The 22,026-nt window shown below is 39.7% G+C and overlaps 1 protein-coding gene across 2 annotated transcripts in view; it reads left to right on the forward strand.

Annotated features, from left to right (window-relative positions):
• The window catches only part of Uhrf2 (ubiquitin like with PHD and ring finger domains 2), a 69,070-nt gene extending 53,799 nt beyond the window's left edge, over nucleotides 1-15,271 (forward strand). For both annotated transcript variants that reach the window (XM_021647900.2, XM_060388302.1), the window contains 8 exons: nucleotides 730-834; nucleotides 3,396-3,502; nucleotides 7,051-7,213; nucleotides 7,951-8,091; nucleotides 9,537-9,633; nucleotides 9,870-10,027; nucleotides 13,257-13,355; nucleotides 14,277-15,271. In XM_021647900.2, the coding sequence (XP_021503575.1) occupies nucleotides 730-834; nucleotides 3,396-3,502; nucleotides 7,051-7,213; nucleotides 7,951-8,091; nucleotides 9,537-9,633; nucleotides 9,870-10,027; nucleotides 13,257-13,355; nucleotides 14,277-14,423 (1,017 nt within the window). In that variant the 3' untranslated portion in view covers nucleotides 14,424-15,271. The remainder of the gene's footprint in view (nucleotides 1-729; nucleotides 835-3,395; nucleotides 3,503-7,050; nucleotides 7,214-7,950; nucleotides 8,092-9,536; nucleotides 9,634-9,869; nucleotides 10,028-13,256; nucleotides 13,356-14,276) is intronic.
• The last annotated feature ends 6,755 nt before the right edge of the window (nucleotides 15,272-22,026 follow it).

Consider the following 22,026-nt stretch of genomic DNA (forward strand, 5'->3'; position numbering starts at 1 on the left):
ACAGTAATAGTAGCTTTTTTGAAGGATCTTTGACCTCCCCAGCCACAGGCTTTTGACCAATTTATAATGTTAAGAATTGCTGTTTTCTAATGAAACCCAGAGCTTGTCTATACTGCTAGTCTTGCTAGCCAGCTTGCTCCAGGGATTCCCTGCCTACCTTCTGAGGTAAGCCACTGTACTACCCAAATATTGGCCTTCTTGCTTACATGGCACTAAGCCATCTCCTCAACCCAACTGAAAATTACCCATATAAGGACCATTCTGAACCATGCATGGTGCATCATGCCTGTGATGCCAGCACTTGGAGGGCAAAAGCAGAAGAATGGCTGTAAGTTCAAGGTCAGCTTGATAGTCATAGTGAATTCAATGCCAGTTGGGGCGAATTCATAGGGCTTTGTCTAGAAATAAGCAAAGAAGGATCATTGTCTTTATGATAGAGTGGATTTGAAAGAAGCAGAACAAGACAGTACAGAAGTGTCTGTCAGTGTGCAGATCTCAAAGCAGGATTGGGTGCTAGATCTGGAAAAGAACTCAGCACCTTCAGATTCTATTTGGGAAAACTAAAATGAGAAAGTGAACTCTAGGTAAAACATGGTTGGGCTTTAGAGTTTAATAACACAAGTAAAAAGCATTTGTCAGTCTAACTCATTTGTTACTCCTACTTGTATGTATTTTCCCAATTTCATACATATCTAATGTATTTTATCATTGTTTTCTTTTCCCTTATAGGTGAGCGAAGCAGGTGTTCATAGGCCTCATGTTGGTGGAATTCATGGTCGCAGCAATGATGGAGCTTATTCTCTTGTGTTGGCTGGAGGATTTGCAGATGAAGTTGTAAGTTATGATAATGACTTTATTCTTTTGAACCTATCTTCATTTTTTTAAAGAACAAAAGCTGTGTCAAAAATATATCAAATACTACTGTCTTTTTTTTAGCCTAGTTTTTGTTGATGTTACTGGTTCTATATAAGCTGTAAGATTAGCAGTGTTTTTTACATGTGATAGTTTAATGTAAGCTGATGGTAACTAATATAAAAAAGGAATATTCTCTGTGCAGTTCTTTTAAATTAAGCCTATTTCTAAATAATTGTACTTTCACAATAGCATTAGAAATGATACAGATAAAGCTGCAGTCAATGGTTATATATAGTGCTTGTATGAAGAAGTATGATTTGTGGGTCATATAGTATTGTGTATTTTACAGGCACAGCAGAGTACTATGAGATAGCTTAAGACATTATCTGGATAGCCTTGAACTAATCATGAGTTGGAAGAGCTGAGATGAAGATTCTGGTCTGTGTGCTTAGGGTAATTTTAGGAATCCCTACAACAGTCTATTCTTGGGACTTTCTTTGGCAGCTTGTGAGGTAAAATAGAAACTAGAAAATGGTGGAATAAGAATGGAACTCTGATCAGTGTGCAAGCCTAGAATGCACAAGACTATGGGTGTGATAGCAGGGCAGGAGTGTAGGAAATTCGATTACTTGCATCATGTCCTTGAGCATGTATGGCTTTTTTGTATGCACTCTTTCTAGGCCACAGCCTTGCATAAGCTACTTCATGGTCTAAAAAGCACAACATCAGGCTGGTCTTCTCTGTGATAATAGAAAGCTGTATTGGTTGGTGTAATGATTGATATGCAAATATGTTAATGGCATGCTGTAGAATTTTAATCACAATTTGGTGTTTGCTACTTGAAGATGTTCAGAATTATTTTTCTTCTGTTTAAAGCACCGTTTAGCTTAGATTGTGCCTATTCTGTCACTACTTTTTCTTTATAGCACTCTCACGAGTATATTGACTGTTCTGGAGTCAATCCAGATATAGTGTGAAGGATTGTTTCTCATCAATTTAGGAAGTATTTTAGTAGTATATGGTGTCACATGCCTATTAACCCAGCACTTGGGAGGTGGAGGGAGGACCAGGAGTTCATTCTTCGCTACACAGTAACTTTAAAACTAGCTTGAGCTGTGTCTCAAAACAAACAAAAGACAGAAAAAAGAAAAAGAAAAAAATAAAGTGCTCTGGGCCATTATACATGTATTTGTTGATTAGAGTTTCTTCAAATAGAATGCACACTAGATTAAATTTAAAAGGAGATCTTAAATATTTCGTTATCAAATGTGAATTGAAGGTTGAGGGCGAGTAGAAGCATTCATTCATTCGTTTGTTCATTCATAGACAGCATTGCTGACTGTATAGCCGAAGGTGGTCACATGCTTGAACTCTACTCGTCTTCTTTGCCTTTGAGAGTGCCGATTTACAGTGTGCACATCTGCATCCTAAAAGCACTTAGCACACAAGTGTAGTTAGGCCACAATCCAAGGATTAAATAATGGAATGGAAATAAGCAACCTTTAAAGAATAAGAATTTAATAGAAAAACAGCACTGTCTTAAGTTTATCCTGATTTGACATTAAAAGGGAATGCTGGGCCAGTGGATGAGGCACTTACACCAAACCTGGCATCCTGAATTTGATTCCCAGGACTCACATGGTGGAAAGAGACAACTAACTCCTACAAGTTGTCCTCTGACCTTTAACTGTGGGCTGTGGCATGTGTATGCCCCACCACCAAATAAATTAATTAAAATAAATTTAAAAAGTCAAATCACTAGCCAACTAGTATTGGTAGAGTGAGTTATAGACTGATACTTTTCTCAGGGTATTTTGAGTTTTGAATTAGGTAAGATTTAGTTACCTAAATTTGTGGCTACCACGGAAAAGATCGTGTTGTTGGTTTTTGTAACATCTCCTTTGGGCATAGTTATCAAATTTAATAGATACTGCATTTGATTTTTAAATTATTTTCTAGATTTCTTTTTGATAGTAGTAACCTTATTTTTAACCTGAGTGTACTATGGATAATTTCATAGTATGAAATATGGAAAGCTTACTATTCTATTAGAATTGTAAGGTGAAGCTTTTAGATAACTTTATAAAATTTATTTAATGCCCATGTCAAAATTTGAATATTCATCAGAAAAATCCTGGTGTAGATGATAGCCAAAATTCCATAATGAAATGTTTTTGAAATTGGCATTGTCCATAAAGAATCTGCAAGTTGGTGTTGATATGTCAGTTACCATTGAATTAAATAAAATGTTTCTAATCCGTAAGTCCTTACCTTATAAAATGCTGTGGATTGCTTGGATACATACACAGCATAAGAAAAGCTATGTTTGAAGATGTTGGAAACTGTAACTTTGAAGCAAAATCTTTAGACCAAGTAATAAAACTTGAAGGTGTGCACAGGTGATTACATTTTGCTCTATTTTGTCACATTCTCTGAGAAACATGTCAGTAACATCTTAACCTAATGTTCTGACTCTAAAATGAGAATTGGGGGAGTTACACTCAGGTTTAAGTATCTTACCGTAAACTCTTTCCCTGTAGGACCGAGGTGATGAGTTCACGTACACTGGAAGCGGTGGTAAAAATCTTGCTGGTAATAAAAGAATCGGTGCACCATCGGCCGACCAGACACTGACAAACATGAACAGGTGCTGCTCTAAAGACTGTGCAGGCTGGAGGTTCCCTGAAACTTTGATCCCAGCACTATAGCTTGTTATTTAAGTGTTACGGCAGAATCTTCAACTAGGAGTTAGATGAAATTAAAATTCTCTTGGTTTTCTTATACTGTTAATTTTTAAGTGGTATAATTTCCCCCTTACTCGATACCTGTGCCAAACATTTGAAACATATTCACACCTTTAAAGGAAGGGAACTTCTATGATTTAAGGGAAATTGGAGGTAAGGTGGCAGTTTAGTACATTATAAGTCAGCATATGATCTTCTTTGTGACAAGTTTGATTTAGAGGTGAGCACGGTAAGTGAAATATCAGTCTGTACTTTTGGGATTTTTATTAATAAAATGACCTCATGTGCTCTTTTTGAACTAAAGTTCCTTAATACGTTACAAAAGATCCACCTTCCATTGACTTTTAATATCAAACATTCTTACTACCACACAATAGAAAATTTAATTTTCAAATATTTTATTTTGTAAATGCAGTGATGTAAACAATAAATAACTCAAACCCCAGATAACAAAGATTGTTTTATAACTTGCCATAGTAAAAAATTTGTGCACTATATAAAAGTTAAGATTTAAGTGTCCTATAAAAAACATTTTAGCATTGAGTAAAATCATTAATTTTTTTCACTAAGTATAAAGCACTAAGTTTTAAATAGTGTCCCTTTAACTTCTTATCACCATGTCAAATAAAGAATATACCAATGTTATTTCAAGACTTTATTGCATACCAGGTTATGTAGAATCTTGTTTTCATATCTTATATATTATTTCTGGCAGTAGGATTATTCTACTGAACTAGCAGAGGAGACAGGTCAGAGTGGCTGGTGAATTCTCATAGGAGTACAATCCCTTGCTCTCCTTTTTCTACAGAGAAGGCAGCTTTAAGAGGAATGACCTGAGAAGTCAGAAATAGCCTGACCCATTTTTGTCAGTGAACATGCATCTTAAATTAACAATGGCTTTTTAAGTTGCAATGTAGGAGAATTACATTTTTTGGTCATAATAAGACTATTTTGTTTTATTGAAATTTCTTAACTACCCATACTTGGAATAAACATGTTGCATTCCTTTAAAATTTTTGCAAAGTTCAATAAGTAATATTATGTGTCCTTAGAAAATGGTGGGCAACAATGTTTGCTGTTAAAATCAAGTAGACTGAAAACAATTAGAACTGACTTGTCTTAGAGCCAAGCCAGCCATCAGTTGGTTGCTTTAGTCACTGAACTGTGTGTACCTTGCGGTTTTAAGTCTTCTGAAGAAATATATTCTCTATGAACACGAGAAATGAAGTGAAAGGCCTTTAGCTTAGTCCCCAAACACACTCTTTACCATGTAGCATATGATGCAGTTCATTCTTGCTTCTCTGCTAAGAGGAAGTTTGACACCTTCTTCTGAGCAGTGCCCGTTTCTTCCCAACTCTTCTACTGCAGAAAGTGAGGAGGACATTTAGGTATCCCAGCTGTCCATTATGTCAGGGCCATCGGAGGCCACTGGTGCTGGAGTTATATACAAAAATAAAAGAACTTTATTGCCTTTGTTTTGCCTTGTTTCGTTCTTCAGACTCCTTTCACATTTTTCAGTAGTCTGTAAACTTATATGAAGCCAGAACTGAGCTGACAGTGCCCTTTAGTGATGGCAGTAATTATGATTAATGGCACTTGTGAACTTTAAAGTATGTCAGCCGGTGATGTGATAGTAGAGTTTATTGTACCTCCTTAAAAAGACGGTAATCATTTCACAGGTGTTCCGTATAAGATAAGACAATAACTCTTCTTAGACTGCTATATTTTCGTAATTAAAAAATTTTATTTTAAATGTATGGATATTTTTTCCTGCATGTTTGTCTGTGTGCCAGCCATGTGTGTGTCTTGTGTCTGAGGAGGCTAGATGAGGATATTGGATGGTTGTGAGCCATGTGGGTATATTTTATCCTACCTCTAGTGCTTTAAAATATCTCCCCATTAGGTAAAAGATAATTTTAGCAAGCAGAATTTTGTACACAGCTGGAAAAGTTACACTCCATTTACCGTAAGAAGATGACTGTGAAGCCAGGCATGGTGATGCATGTCTGTAATCCTAGCACTCAGAGAGGCAGGCAGGTGGATCTCTGTGAGTTGGAGGACAGCCTGTTCTACAAAGTGAGTTCAGGACAGCCAAGTCTACACAGAAAAACCCTGTCTTAAAACCAAAAAAAAAAAAAGAAAAAGAGACTGTGTTTAAGAGATTCCTTGTCATAACATAGTCACAGTCTACCAAAAAAAAATATATATATATATAATATACCAAAAAATATTTTATATTATAATCTGATTTTATCAGATGGGCTATTTATGTGCATGTGTATTTGTATGTGTGTGAAGGGTCTCTTACTGACCTGGCATCCACCGAGTAGGCTGGGCTGATGGGGAAGGCCCAGGGCTCTTCATGTTTTTATGTGACAGCATTGGGGTATAAGCATACTTTACTACACTAGTAATTTTTAAAATATAATAATTTTATTAATTCTTTGAGATCTTAACACATGTACACAATGTATTTTGATTATATGTGCTCAGCACTCTTCCTGTGAGCTCCCCTCGGGTCCATTCCCAGTTCCCCTGTGCCTTCCCAACTCTATGCTGAGTCCCATATGTGCTACCCATATATGTACTTGTGGTCATGACCTAGAATGTTTTATGGAGGTTCTAGGAATGAAAACTTAGCTCTTCCTGCTTACAAGGCAACGGTTTACCTATTACATCAACTCAGTTTTAACCCTCATGTGTTAGCAATGTTTTTCTTTCACTGAGGTTAGGAAGTAGGTAGGTATATTAAAGAAATATCCCAACTTGGGTAAACTGCTATTTTGAGAACTAAATGTCCTTCAGAGTTGATAAAACATATGCTCAGTGATTCACTACTACATGCTTGGGGAAGCTTCAACCAAGACATGTTCTTTTGATACACTTAAATTTGTCCTTCGGTGAAGGTCTGTAAAGAGTATTCTAGTGTCACACTTTTTCTTAATATCCTTCAGACTTTTCAGAATTTCTGCTGTCTGGAATGTGGAAAATCTAGAAAAGCCATTTGTACCTTGCTGACAAATTTATTTTTCTGGATTTCTTTCTACATTATTCCAGCAATTTACCTCACTTCATCAAAAATTAACTATTAAAGCAATCACTTGCTTTAGTTTTCCAACATTCTCCCTCTTTTCAGCAAGCATTATTTTAAGCAAATTCCATGTATTTCTAGTTGTTTTCTATTATACGTGGCACAGATGTTATTACTTTCAGAAGAACCCTACAGGCTCTCTGAGAACCAATCCCCTGGCTTGGGGGTGACATCAGAAAACTGATTTGTCTTCTCTGCTGGTGGGGGAAAGCATAATCCTATTGTCTGGAATAATATGGAAAGAATCATAGAATCTTAATCTTCAGGTAAGGCATAATTTACCTTTTAATTGAGCTAATGCCTCGATTATATATTTGGAGAAAGATTGCTTGGTATAAAGCTTTGTTTTATCTTTTTTAGGGCATTGGCCCTAAACTGTGATGCTCCATTGGATGATAAAATTGGAGCAGAGTCTCGGAATTGGAGAGCTGGTAAGCCAGTCAGAGTGATACGCAGTTTTAAAGGGAGGAAGATCAGCAAATATGCTCCAGAAGAAGGCAACAGATATGATGGCATTTATAAGGTGCTCTATCTGGCATGACATCTCCTTGGTCATTCTGGGGCTTTTAAGACATGATTACCACAGTGATCCACTCTGGGTGGGCTAGAGAGAAGATAGGCTGTTTAGTTGGTTTTTCCACTTTTTCTACAAATGTAAAAGATACATGAAGTGAACTTTTAGTTATAATATTCTGCAAAGGGCTTTGAAATTCCTAAGGTAGAGTTATAATTTGGCCACAAGTGGCTTTCCTTTATTTCCTGTTTGGCACAGTAGGGCCCTAACCCATGGCTTTTACACTCTGGGCAAACACTCTACCCTAGTCCCAAGTTTCTTTAAGTATATTGTCTGTATGATAAAACTGTGTAACTAATTTGACTGCTATATATCTTGGCTACTATGTTTCTTTTAAAAATGGTTTTAATTTTAATAATTATAATAGATTTTTAAAGGCATTATAGCATTAAAAATGGATTTGTGTCCTTGAACTAAAAAATAAGGAAATCATTGACCACCATTTTCCTTTACATAATTTGCAAAATAAAATTCTGGTAATGTGTTACTATTATAGTAATTTATAGTATTATATCCTTATATGAGAACTGTCTACGCTTGTAACAAGGTGTTAGTAATAGTCTTGACTTTTATTTACTGTTCTTAACAGAGCAGTTATCTTTTGAGGTTGGATTTAATTATGGCAGATTTATTTCAACTTTATGTTCAATTAGATTTCAATGTAATACTGAAATACTATTATACAGGTAGTAAAATACTGGCCAGAGATTTCATCCAGCCATGGCTTTTTGGTTTGGCGTTATCTTTTGAGAAGAGATGATGTTGAGCCTGCTCCCTGGACCTCAGAAGGAATAGAACGATCACGGAGACTGTGTCTGCGATTGCAGGTTAAATCCCCTTGGCCTGTACTGCTTGTGTGTTACAAGAATGTACAACTGTGTCCGTGCCTTAACCTTATGCTGCACATAGCAGTTAGCCAGTATGCTGTGAGAGATAGAGTGCACAAGGATGCAGAAGTAAAGCAGACAAAAGGTGGCTTCTTGTGTATCATGCTTGGAAAAAGCTAGATTGTCAGTGAAAAACAACATATTCTTAATTCTGTTTGGAACTTGGTTGAAGGTTTTTGTTTTGTTTTGTTTTTTGGTAAAGGCTGAAGGGTAGGTGGTGGCTCATAGAGTGTTCCACTGTTTACCCTTCTCACTCTTCCTTATTCCTTTTCCTTCTACCCAGCAAATCTGCTTTCCAAACTTGAGTTTGTTATCTTTTTCCCCTTAGCGCATCTCTGATGTGAACCCATGAAAGGTGCATTGGTTCTATATGAATGTGGATGGTGTGGCTACATTCCCCTTCGTAGGCTATATATTGTCCCCATCAATGGTTCTTCCCATGAAGCCGGTCAGCAATGTCTTTTCACTTGGCTCTGTCCTGCTACGTGCGGCCCCCGAACTGTGGGCAGTGTCTGACGACTCTGCAGTTGAATGTGTACCCTTGAGTGCATGTCTGCTTCTGTTGTTCTTGTCTTGTTAACTCCCGGAAATGATTGTTTAAGTGAGATCTATCAGCTGTTAAAATAACCAGAATAATTTTTCTATAATGTTTTTAAATTGCCAAATCCATTGACAAAGGTTTTTAGACCTCAGTGTTCAGAGCTTTCATTGATCAAGTAGAATAGATTGGAAACTAGGAAGAAGCATCAAAGTGTATCTACTGTGCTGGGTTAATAGTAATGTGTTGAAGCCAGAAATACACTGAGCTTTAAGCATGAGCCTTAGCACAAAGTCATGCAGTCCCTCTAAAATAGGAATCAGTAAAGGGTAAGAGGTAGAGTGTACCCCTGCAAATCTAACATTTAGGTGATAGAAAATTTATTTGATTCCATTTGGTTTTCTAAAATCTCCTTCCTTCCCATAATTTTGGTAGATGAGAATTTTACCATATATTTTTATTTGAGATTCAAGCCAAAATTTTCATCTTGTCTATTTGAATATCAGTTCCTGTGTTCCATATTTGTTCCTCACTTCATACCTAGTTTCTCTTTCTCTTAAAATTTTCAAGCCACCAACAAAGCATGTGAAGATTTTCTTCTTTGCTTAGATCAGAAGCTAAGATCATCAAATTATACAGTGGAGCATTGTAGCAGTTAAAGCTGCAAGGCTTAAGTAGAATTTGAGGTTTTTTCTCTTCTGCCCTTTGAATTTTGTGTGTATTTGCTTTATGTAAGTGTGGAGAAAGTATAGGCAACTGCTCTGTCCCCTCTAAAAATTTCCCCTGGATCTCGAGCCTCTCCCCCTTGAAATTTAAATCAGCATTGTCTCTTTTCATCCCTCACCAGTATCCAGCAGGTTACCCCTCGGAGAAGGAAGGGAAGAAGACAAAGGGACAGTCAAAGAAGCAGACCAGTGAAACCACCAAAAGGCCAACTTCAGATGGTGAGTAGCCATCACAGAACATATATAATAATAACAGTAAAGAGGAATATAGAGAGAGGATAAATTGAGGGGGTCACAAGCAATTAGAGTAAAAAGGGTTGGGGTGTTATCGGCAGCAAGTATTCTAGACTTGAGAGAAAGCTGCTCCATGTGGCATGGAGCATCTTCCTTCTGAGCATCACTGGTACTGTGCAGAACTGTGAAAGTCCACTGACATGTTTTACAAATACACCTAGATGAGTGTGCAAGTGCCTCCAAAGTATTGAAGACATCAGATTCAACAGAAGCAGTTGAGGCTTTCCAACTCACCCCTCAACAGCAGCGCCTAATCAGAGAAGACTGTCAGAACCAGAAGCTGTGGGATGAAGTGCTTGCATCTCTTGTAGAAGGACCGGTATGTAAAGTTTTTCTTAAATAACGATGTTCTGATTTAAAAAATGGAAACTGATCCAGGCATGGTGTCACACGCCTGTAATATCCAGCACTCAGGGAGGCAAAGACAGGCTGATCTCAGTAAGTTCCAGGCCAGCCTGGTCTACAAAGTGAGTCTAGGATAGCCAAGGCTACACCGAGAAACCCTGTCTCGAACAACCCCCCCCCCAAAAAAAAAGGAAACAATGATTTTCACAAGTCATCCTAAACTGTTATCTTATTTTTAATTCATTTCCTTGACCTTTCAGAAATAACAGGAGTCAATAAATTTAAACACCTGTAAATTTATTTTATACTTTTTAGATACTAGTTTTTAATCTGAATTAAGTAACTTACATTGAGGTGCTCTTTTGGAGCAGAATTTTGAGTTGTAAAATGCAATCAACTGAATCTAAAACTCAGCAGAAAAGTTTTTTGTTATAATATAGTTCAGAGATATCTTACAGTGTAAGTCTTAAATAGTTCGTATGTTTTTCAAAACTTGTGTGTTCAGCTTTGAAGTAAACAGTCTTGATCTATTTAAATATTTTTCATTGGGGATTGGAGAGGTGACTCTGTGGTTAAGAGCCTGTAGTGCTCTTGAAGAAGATACAAGTTTGGCTCCTAGCATCAAATTTGGGCAGTTCACAACCACCTATAATTCCATCTCTTGAGGGCCATTGCCCTCTGAACACCTGTGGGCACCTGCCCTACACAGGCACAGATACCCCACCCCACCCACACATGCAAATATACACATAATTTTAAAGGATTTTTAAAAAATCAATTTATCTATCTTTTTATTTAAGACATTTTGGTTTTTGTAATCATTAAATTTTAAAGTGTTACGTGCCTTTAATCCCAGCACTCAAGAGGCAGAAGCCTGTGAGTTTGAGGCCAGCCTGGTCTAAAACATATCAAGTTCTAAGACACCAGAGCTACATAGAGAGACACTGTTTAGAATAGTAATAATAATAATAAATGAAAAAGCTTCAAATGGGAATTATGTGTCCTTTTCATTTACTATTTCTTCTTTTGTTAATCTGATCTCTTGTGTGTAATGTTTTCATTTTCTTCTTTCTAATGTAGTACGATGCACAGCTACTGTAAGTCATCTAGATAAATTATACTTTGTCACCTCTTTCTAGCTTTTTCCTTCCTTTGTTGCCTTTATTTCCTTTTATTGCAAAGCTAAAGCTTCTCATGTGTCTGAAGTAAGTAAAGTAAGGGGTATCTGTATCACATCTAACGTGGAAGGACTCTTAGGATTGTTTCGCCCTGTTAATTGAGAGATCGTTAACATTATTGCATTAAACTTGTAAGAGAAGACTATCAAATACTGTTTAGCTTTATATCAGAAATCCCTGTTTCTTTGCTTTTAGGTGTGATGGTATCTTGGGTTAGCATTGGTAAAGTGAGGTGAGGCTTAGATATTTTTAAATAGCCCAAGTACAGTGATTTTGTTCCATGAGAGGGATAACTTGCTTTTTAGGCAAGTGACCCAGATGAAAAGAGAGTCTGCTAGACTGTTTTTTCACTTAGGCCACGCTAAAGTCCATCAGTTGTTAGTCATAACTTAGTTGAACAGTTGGATCTATCGGGAAGGCTACAGCTGATTAGTGTTGGTAACTTCAGTAAGCTACTGTTAAGGTAGGCATTGACGCCGCAGTGGTTAGATTGTGGGAAAAGCCACCTGCGTACACAAGAATGCTTCTCATTTATTGTCCTGTTCTTAATATGACCTAAGATGCTGCATCCAGTTATTACGACCTGACAGCTAGTGATCTCTGTTAACCGACCTCAGCAATTTTTTTAAATGTTAAAATACCACTTAACATCAGACATCTTTTTAAATGTAACATTTGTTGGTGTTTTAATTTGAATACCCCATTATTACTATAAGTAACCAAATGGAGGGTCATCCTTATGTTTGAAAACCACCCTGTTTCTGGTGTAAAAGACACAACTCAGCCAAGCATTGTGTGTGCATGTTTAATCCCAGCACACAGGAAGCAGAGGCAGAAGCAGGAACTCACAAATCTCTGTGAGTTCTAGTCTAGCCTAGGCTACATAGTGAGACCTTTTCTTAAAAAGAAAGGCATACACAACCAGGGTAAGTTGGAACTAATGATGGCTTTTGATGATAACAGGGAATCCATTTGCTAATGTTTAAATGAATCCTATCCCCTAGAAAATAACACAGTATGGTGGTGCACGCCTGTAATCCCACACCTGGGGAGGCAGAGGTGGGTGGATCTCTGTGAGTTTGAGGCCAGCCTGGTCTACAAAGTGAGTCCAGGACAGCCAGGACTACACAGAAAAACCCTGTATTGAAAAAAAAAAAAAAAACTACTGCTGATAATACATGATTTGGAAGTTGAGGCAAAACAGTATACAACATCTTAGCTTCCGGTTTCTTCTGACAGTGGAGACTAGTTATTGCCTCGTGCTTTTGAGTTTCAAAAAACTGTAGTTAGTAACGGGAAAAGACTAAGTACCTAATGTGCTGGAATCTGCAGTGGAGCACACAGAGTGAAAAGGACATCAGTGCTGCATGGCCCTGTGATAAACTATCTGTGTTTTCTGTTTTGTTACGGTGCGGGCCAGTGGTATACCACTGAACTCTACCCTTCCTTGGCGTGTGTGTGTATCAGAGTACTTCTGGAGGTTGGAGGACAACTCTTGGGAGTTGGTTCTCTTTACACCATGTGGTTCTCAGTGGTGAGTCTCAAGTCGTCAGGTTCACCATCAAGCTCCTTTTTTTTTCCTGCTTGAGCTTTCTGGCTGCCCCCAACTCCCCCCACCCCCACCCCTTTAAGTAAAAAATATAGGTTCATGGCGGCACAGCCCTGTTACCCCAGCACTCAAGAGGCAGAAGCTGCAAGTATACTGAAACTGTTTCCTACATAGTTTGAGGCCTAATCTGTGGTAGGAAAGACTCCCTCTCCTCTTTGTCTAGCACAACACCCAAAACACAAGCAAACAAAATAAAATGGTTATTACCGATAGACTGGGAAGTTTTGAGAGCCTTTGATGAAGTTCCTTAGTTTCTTTCATTTAGGTTTGTTTACCTCAGGAAGTCACTAATCGCTTTTCTCAGTAGAGAGCATGTTAAATGTGACTAAGACAGATTTTCCGCCATCATTTAGAATTCATGATTATATTTTGAGCCTTCAGTCTTTTCTTCTTTCTTCCTTTTGGGCACCTTGTAGAATTTTCTGAAAAAATTGGAACAGTCTTTTATGTGTGTATGCTGCCAAGAACTGGTTTACCAGCCTGTTACAACAGAATGCTTTCACAACGTCTGTAAGGTAAGTTCAGATCCACTTTCCCTTGGTAGGTCTGACGGGGCGCGGTGGGTGCCACCTGCTAGTTATGGGCCTTTTATTAGTTAGAAAACTTTTATTACATCTGGATGGTAAATGCGTTGTGAAATTCCCTAATAGCAAAGATTCCCATACATACAGCTGGAGGTGTTGTACTGTGCTTGGGGTTGAGGAAGGGTTGGAGCAGAGTAAGAGGCCACAGTGTGAGAGCATGTGTTTTCCAAACTGTCCTGCACCTGAGAGAGTTATGTGCATTTAATAAGAAGTCAGAATGCTGAAACTGAGTATTGTGCTGTTGGTGCAGTAAAAGAGGGAAATAGAGCTTTAGGTAGGCCAGGATTGGAAGCTTGCTGTGCCAAGTGTGATTCTGTGTACTGATTGAAATTCGGAACTTCGGTTTCTTCTGTGAAATGGATACATCTTCTATATACATGTTCTTGCCTAACCACACATCAGTAAGCTCTGGATTAGTACAGGTAAGCTTATTTCAGAGTACCTATTAGGTTTCATGATTTGACAACATGAATTTTCATTCTGAGCAGCAGAATCTTAATTTTTTGTCTTTAGGATTCTTTGAGGATTCAATCCAGCCTTAAAGGTTAAGATAATGGGAAGCATGCCTGCTCTGTAGCACTCACTTTACTAGATGAGGAAATTGAGGCACAAGCTATTTCAGTCTTTTACCTCAAGTCTCACAGTATGTGTTAAGTAAAGCTATGCCTGTAGACAGTATAGTGCAGATTCAGGCCTTCAGAATTGCTCATCCTAGACCTTTCTCTTGTAATGAGCAGGAAATATCTTGTTTTTTAAGAACATAACTTGTTGAGTGACTTTTCCATATTACTGAAGTTGTTTTCTCCCTCCATCACCCTCTCCTTGTGTGCTTTTCATTTATTTTTACCTCAGGATTGTTTACAACGCTCCTTCAAGGCCCAGGTTTTCTCCTGCCCTGCTTGCCGGCATGATCTTGGCCAGAATTACATCATGATTCCAAATGAGACCCTCCAGACTCTACTTGACCTTTTCTTCCCTGGCTACAGCAAAGGGCGGTGATGTGCGTGCTTCTGGGTTATTTCTGGTGGCTTTTTGGACAATACCAAGTCTGAAATGAGTGGAGAGGGTAAAACAATGCTGGACTGTGTCTCTCGTCTGGAAGCAGCTGCTGCTCTTTCCCTCAGCCATCCTCCTGTGTGTGTAGTAGTAAGAGGCCCATTCTCAACTGTCTTTTAGATATCAAAAGGTAGTTCTTCTCAGTAACAACTAATTTTAATGAATGAAGAGTCAAAGCCTCCACTGTAGTTGATACCCAATTATGATTTATTTTGCAACTACCTCAGGACAGAAAAGATTTATGGGGATTTTAAAAATCATTGACTAATTAGTTACATGAGATTTTAGCTACACACTGCCTCCCAAATATTAGTTGTGCCTGTTTCTTGTAATTTGCTTTTCCAGGAAAGCAGACAGATGAGATTGTTGGAATGAGTGCAGCTTCTGTAATATGCATACTACTTTTTTTTTAAACGTCTCTATTTCCATCACAGTGTGTGTTTTGCAAGAACAGGTTCACTTTTTAACTCATTTGTGATTTCCATTGTGGTTTTTTCCTGGTGTTTTATGCAAATTGACTACTAATGACTAATGAGAACAATATGAATGCGTTGTTGCTGCATTAGTGTAACGTGGTTTTGCAGTGGCCGAGGTGTCAGAAGCTCGAGTTGTAAATGTTCGTGGAGAGCCGCTTCTGTCCTAGTCTGGCACAATTAGTAGTTCCTACTAGTGGTTTCCATCTGCAGTGCTGGCTTTTGAGAAGACTGAAATTGCTTCACATTGTGATCCTACATTTTATATTCACTATATTCCTTAAGAGTATACCTTAATAAATATTTTATGATCAGAAATGATGCATTTAGCTTTACTTGTTTACATTCTTCTGGCTTGTTCAGTGGATTTTTGTAAATTTAATTTTCAGTTTTCATTGTGTCTTATTGAAAGGAACAATTTTCCTCTGACTTTGGTATGAGAGCTAGAATGAAGTCTGACCCGGTAAGGACACATTTCACCTTTGGTGTAATTGTAACTGAGGATTATTATTGAAAAGAGCATGCTGACTGTTCTGATACTCATCTACTTTTTAAAACTAGGGAGGATCATCCTGAGTGAAGTATCCCAGAAGCAGAAAGACACACATGGTATATACTCACTTATAAGTGGATATTAGACATATAATATAGGATATACATACTATAATCTGTACACCTAAAGAAGCCAAGCTAGAAGGAGGACTCTGGGAAGATGATCAGTCCTCCCTCAGAAAGGCAAACGGGACAGACATTGGAAGAGGGAGAAAACAGGATAGGAGCCTACCACAGAGGGCCTTTAAAAGATTCTACCCAGCAGGGTATCGAAGCAGATGCTGAGACTCATAGCCAAACTTTGGGCAGATGGCAGGGAATCTTATGAAAGAAGGAAGGGGGAGATAGAAAGACCTGGAGGGGACAGGAGCTCCACAAGGAGAGCAACAGAACCAAAATATCTGGGCAAAGGAGTCTTTTCTGAGACTGATACTCCAAACAAGGACCATTCATGGAGATAACCTAGAACCCCTGCACAGATGTAGCCTATGGCAGCTCAGTCTCCAAGTGGGTTGCCTAGTAATGGGAACAGGGACTGCCTCTGACATGAACTCAGTGGCTGGCTCTTTGATCACCTCCCGCTGAGGGGGTAGCAGCCTTACCAGGCCACAGAGGAAGACAATGCAGCCAGTCCTGATGAGACAGGATAAGCTAGGGTCATATGGAAAGGGAGGAGGACTTCCTCTATCAGTGGACTTAGAGAGGGACATGGGAGGAGATAAGGGAGGGAGTGTGGGATTGGGAGGGGTTACATCTGGGATACAAAGTGAATAAACTGTAATTAATAAAAAAAGAATAATAGATTTTTTTAAAAGAGAAAAATAATTAAAAGTTTAATTTTTGCTTACAGCTATATGTGGCATGTACGCAGGTTCCTCAGAGACCAGAAAAGAGGATCAGGTCCCCTAGAACTGGAGTAACAGGTGGTAATGAGCCACCCAGTATGAGTGCTGGGACCTGAACAGCAAGTGCTCTGACCTGCTGAGCCCTCTCCTCCTCCTGTTATATGCAGCTTTTATCTTTTTTTTTCTTAGTATTTTGAGTGCTACTTCATTTTTCAGAAAGTGGGTCAAATACACAGATGTCTACACACATCTGTTGTCAACAATTTGTTAAATATTATTGAATATTGTTATTGAATATTCAATACAAATATTGAAAGTTTATATTATTCACTTGCATATTCTTTTTGAGACAGGGTTTCACTATGTAGCTCTGGCCAGCCTGGAATTCACTAAGTAGATCAGGCTAGTTTGGAACTCAGAGATCTGCCTTCTCCTGAATGCTGGGACGTGTGTGTGTGTGTGTGTGTGTGTGTGTGTGTGTGTGTGTGTGTGTGTAATCCTTCCAACCATTAAGAGATAGATAGCTGCTATCCCCTCAGTGGGAGGTGAGTCCAAAACTATAATCTGTACTGTGATCCTGTGTGATAGATAGAAAACTAGGTTTTGTCTTATGCTCTGCTACATTCAGTTCAAAGTAAGTTTCTAGTATCATGATTAGTTTGTGACAGGCTATTAAATTTGCCAATAGGTTGGAGTGATTGTTTTGTATGTTCCCACATCAGTTGTCAATTAAGATGCCCCACTCACCTGCCAGTCTAGCGGGGCCATTTTCTCAAGTGAGTTCCCTCTTCCAAAATGATGCTAGCTTGTTTTTTCTACTGGCAAATTGAATAGCCTGCCCAGCCATCTCTTATGGAGAGTATTTTCTTCACTGTCTTTTGAAATAGCCTCTCTTAATCGATTAAAACATCTGGATGTTCTGTCTGAGGGAGTTTTTCTTCCTCATAATTTCTGTGTTGAGAAGCACGTTACCTCTTCCTTCCACCTGATCCTTCATGCCTGACTTTTAAAGAAAGCCTGTGACTGGCCCTGTGGCTGCTCAGACTCCCAGCAGCAGGCATCAGCTGGGATAAAGCCCTTGGTGGCTAGGGAAAGATGGAAGGACTTGGAGGGGACAGGAACCTCACAAGAAGGCCAACAGAGACAGTCAACCCAGTCCCATCGGGGCTAGCACTTCAGTTTTCAGAGCAGTTTTAGGTTTGCAGAACTGAACATAAAGTACCCTGAGCTCCCTGCAGCTGGATCCCCATCTTTCCATTCAATCCCTGTTTTTAATACAAATGTTGGTTCATTCTTAATTCCTGAAATCCATAACAGAATAAAGCTCATCCACTTTTGTTTTACATTCTGTTGAATTCAGAAGAATTATAAGCACTCTCCAACTCTATTTTGATTTACTCACTTAAGCTTGTATGTTGTTTATTTAGTGGGGCTGTCGATTGAACCCTGGTCCTCAAGTTAATGCCATGTAAGGGCTCTGAGCTACAACCCCAGCACAACAGCTCCCATTTTAGAGTTTAATTTTTAACAGAAAAACAAGGCATCTTCCTTGTGGGAGTAAATTGAAATAATGTTTTATGGATTTAAACAAATATGCTTTTCAGGAACAGTGCTAGAGAAGAAAGGGCTGGGTTACTGGTTTATCTAACAAAGCTTATCACACCATCATTAAAAAATAAAACAAAAACTCACTGCTTTTATTGAAAAATCTTTGCCAGTTCTTTGGCACCAGATCCTGTCTCCTGCCATGTTTTCTGAGAAAACCGGTGATCTGGGAGCAGAAATCTAATTCTGAGAAGTGGGGGAGGCTCCAGGGGATATGGTTCTGAAGTTCAAGCTTGGCAGCATGAGGCAGCAACAGCTGGGAGACACTCTTGAATAGGGACTAAGTATATCAGGGTCCCAGGAGGAGCAGAACAGACAGATTTACGAAAAGGGATTCATTGCATGAGCTCATACAGGGGCCGGGTGGTCTCAGTGGCTCAGAACTCAGGCGCTGCTCCGTACTCAGCAGTTTCAGTGTGCCGCTCACTGCCTGGAAGATGCCTGGAGAACCACTCACTGTTCTGCAGTCCGTTCTGGAAAGCTGAAAGTGCTGGATATGGTAGCAGCTACAGCCAAAAAGTACATGAGTCATAGCAAGGAACAAAGGTGGCCAGGCTGAATAGAACTGCTTCACATCTGGGTTTCTGATGGGAAGCATTGCTCCTACTTCTTCCTGGAAATACCCTCAAAGATCTGCCAGGGGCAGGTCTCTTAGTTGATTTTCAGATCCAGTCAAGCTTGACGAGGAGTAATAACTGGTGAGATGAAGCAGTTAGTGAAGTTGGATGGGAATCACATTAACAAGAAGAAAGAGGGAGGGGAAAAAGAAATCACATGATCAAAAACCTTAAGGCTCCCTGTACCCCTAGGTAGTATTGTACCCTGGGTTTCTATGACAACCCTTGGTCCCCTTCACCAACCCTGCTCTCAGGGATCACTGCTCTGGTTTAAGTTTTCAACATCAAGCACCTGTCTCTGGCATCCTTAGTCTTGTCCTCAGATTTGGACTCCTGCCCTTGCAATTGTACTATTTGTCTGGTAGATAACCTGTTTGGGGGAAGGGTGCAGGAGAGATGTTTTCTTTACTTGATTCAGGTAGGATTAAGCCTAGCTGACCAAAGTGCACAGTATCAGCACCTCATTCGGAGCAGCTATGGAACGCCTCAGGCAAGTCAAAAGGGTCTTTTGTCAAAGTAGTAAGATTGACCTTGAAGGGCTGGCCATGTAGTTCAGAAGTTAGAATGTGCAAGGAAGGCCTTCAGCTAGATCCCCAGGACTCCAGCACCATCCCACCCCACACCACCTCACAAATCAACACAAGACAAAAATTTAACCTTTAAAGACCCATCCGTTGAAGACCTAGTGTTCCAGAAAGTTCTCTAAATTATGAACAAAAAGAGATGAAATTCAGTCTTTTACCTGGAAGAGGGGTATGATATATTCAATAACAAAGAAATGGTTTCTTGGCCAAATACAGAATTAGTGTCCCTTTTCTGGGTGTAAAGGCCACCTAAGACAAGCTTTATGGAAAGCGAAATGTCAGCACTTTTGACAGTCTGCATGGCATTGGGCCAGATACTGGATCTTGGATGTTTCCAAGGCATATGGATTTCATCGTTTCTATTATGAGCCAGAGTCCTTGTATCCTGCCAGATGAGGACCATTCCTAGATGGTACTGGAGCCCAGGGCATGAGGAGACAGAGGACTCCCAGTTCATAGGACACAGGCACAGGCCTTTCATAGACTCCTAGTCTAAAACTGCTCAAAGGCACATTTACACAACTTTGTCCTTAATGCAACTCTTTTGTACCACTAAAAATAGCTGCAAGGCTAAACATTAGGATATGTGTTTTACCAGAATAAGCAAAACTGTTTTTAATTAGGGGCGGATTCTACACAAAGCCAGAGGCTTTCTTCAAGGCCTGGTGTTTCTGTGCCTGACGCAAAAAGAGCCGTTCACAGCAGATGCTGCAAGTGCTGGTTCCCACGCAGCATGACTCAGGGTCATCCCCTAATTCACAAGATGCTAGTTCTAAGTGAACACAGCATAGGAAGCCCTCACTCAACGCTAGGAATCCAGCGAGGACTGAGATACAGTCCTGTTCTCGCTTGCTCTGTGAAGCAGAAAGACAACGGAATAATTAACAAACATCTTTTTAAAAAAGGAAGGAACAAACATCGGGAAGAGGGAAGATAAAGTCTCCCATTTCTCAGGGATTCGAGGAAGACCTTTATAAGGTGCTGAGATATGGGAAGCAAATAGGAGCCAAGCAAAATATTGTGGGATTGGGGCAGTGTTCCAGGCAGGAAATCCCCTACCTGCCAAGACCGGTGGAGGAGGACCAGCCTAGCATGAGGTAAACACAGGAGAGGTATGACAGTGCAGGATGAGTGGTTACTTGCTACATTCTGAAGACAAATATAGATATCTAGCTGGGGAAAATGACCTTAGCAACCATCTGCAAGCACTTTAGCAAAGTAGAACACAGCTGTTGGTTCCATTTATTTTTCACATGCTGGTGCTTCCACAGAAAGGACCGCTGTGTTCAGATGCTCGCCCACGCTCAGAAAATGGTTTCCTGCTCAGCAAAGGCAGGCTCTTCAGGTTTGCTGTTGCTATGGTAGCCTAGACTCCCATTTGGCACTGTTAGGCACTAAAGCTAGGTTCAAATTCTGCCTTTCCCCGTGATCAAGTGTGTGACCTCTGGAATTTCTGCATAGTTTGCTAGGGTCAAGTGTGATTGTTTAGATACTTATTACCTGAAAAGTGCTCAATAGCTATTATTTAAATTATTAGTGGAGGAAAAGAGAACCAGGGACTTCATTGCTTTGGTTAGGCTAAAACAGGTTGTTCTATATGCTTTTTATGTGTGAGATTATATGGAATCTGGCAGAGAATTCACAAGAGCACACAAACCTTCTGTTCAGGTCACTAGCATGAAGCATTAAGCTTAGTGATGGAGTAAATTGTTGGGGTGATCCACCTGAAGGATGGTAAAACCAGGTAAAGAGCGTCACCACAATATCTTGTAACTGTGAGGTAAGAGCATCACAAGTCATTGCTACTTTGGGGATGACTTATTTGTGGCAGGTAGGCTAGCTGCCCATCTCAAACTCATCATTTCCATTTCTTAAGTTAATAAACATTTCATCTTGGACACTCAGCATGCCCAGATAGAATGCTCCGTAGTTAGAAGTTAAGGGTCTTGCTAAAAAGCAATCAGAACTTATTGAGTGGAACTGTTTGGAAAGCTTTTCAAGAGAAAATGGGATCTGCCTTTTGCTTTTTGTCCCCCCCCACCCCTTTTCTTGTCTAGCTGGCATATAAGATGCCTCAATATAGAGCAGCCATCTTAAAGTCATAAGGTGTATGGACTGTATGCAAAAGATACTGAAGAGCATCTTTGAAGGATTGCTGCATCCGGAACAGCTTGGACCTCGAAACCTAACTGAGGTGACAAGGGAATGAAGAAAGGACAGACATATGGACAGACATAGCCGGATTGGATGTGTCTGGGATTGGGTGGGCCACGCTTGTGCGGAGGAGTTGGCACCAACTGCATAAAAACTTGGAATTTCAGTAGCGTGATGAGCTCAGCACGAGGAGGAGTTGGTTTGTCTCAGTAGGGAACAGTGTCAGGTTGCAGTCATCCAGGAGAAGGAAGCTGTGACTGCTACTTTCTATACACACATGCCAGCACAAGAACCAGGAACTCTTTGCCAATTTCGAGCTTGACATGGGTAAGGCTTTGCTACTTCCCATGAGCCTCAGACACTGGTCCTTGTCAATAACACACATTTACTTAAGACTTCATCTACTCCTGTGTTCACTCAAGTCTTGCCCCCTCCCCACAAAGGACTGCGAGCCTTTGGCGCGTTACCTCTGGGCACACTGCTAAATGAGCCTTCCGTAAGAAACTGCACTTCTGTAAGTTGAGGTTAAGTTGCACGTGGCCCGTGATGAAAAGAGCCAGAGAGGCCTCTCTGGTAAACAGGCTGCGTAGACTGTTCTTAGCCAATCAAAAGCAAGAGTGATCATGTAAACATAGCTGTTGGTTGAGTGTTCTCACTGCCCTTCAGTTCCCTCTGAGTCCAGGGCATCATGGGTATAAAAATAAAATGGGACAGCA

Source organism: Meriones unguiculatus, chromosome 1 (assembly GCF_030254825.1).
Source record: "Meriones unguiculatus strain TT.TT164.6M chromosome 1, Bangor_MerUng_6.1, whole genome shotgun sequence".
Classification (NCBI taxonomy): Eukaryota; Metazoa; Chordata; class Mammalia; order Rodentia; family Muridae; genus Meriones; species Meriones unguiculatus.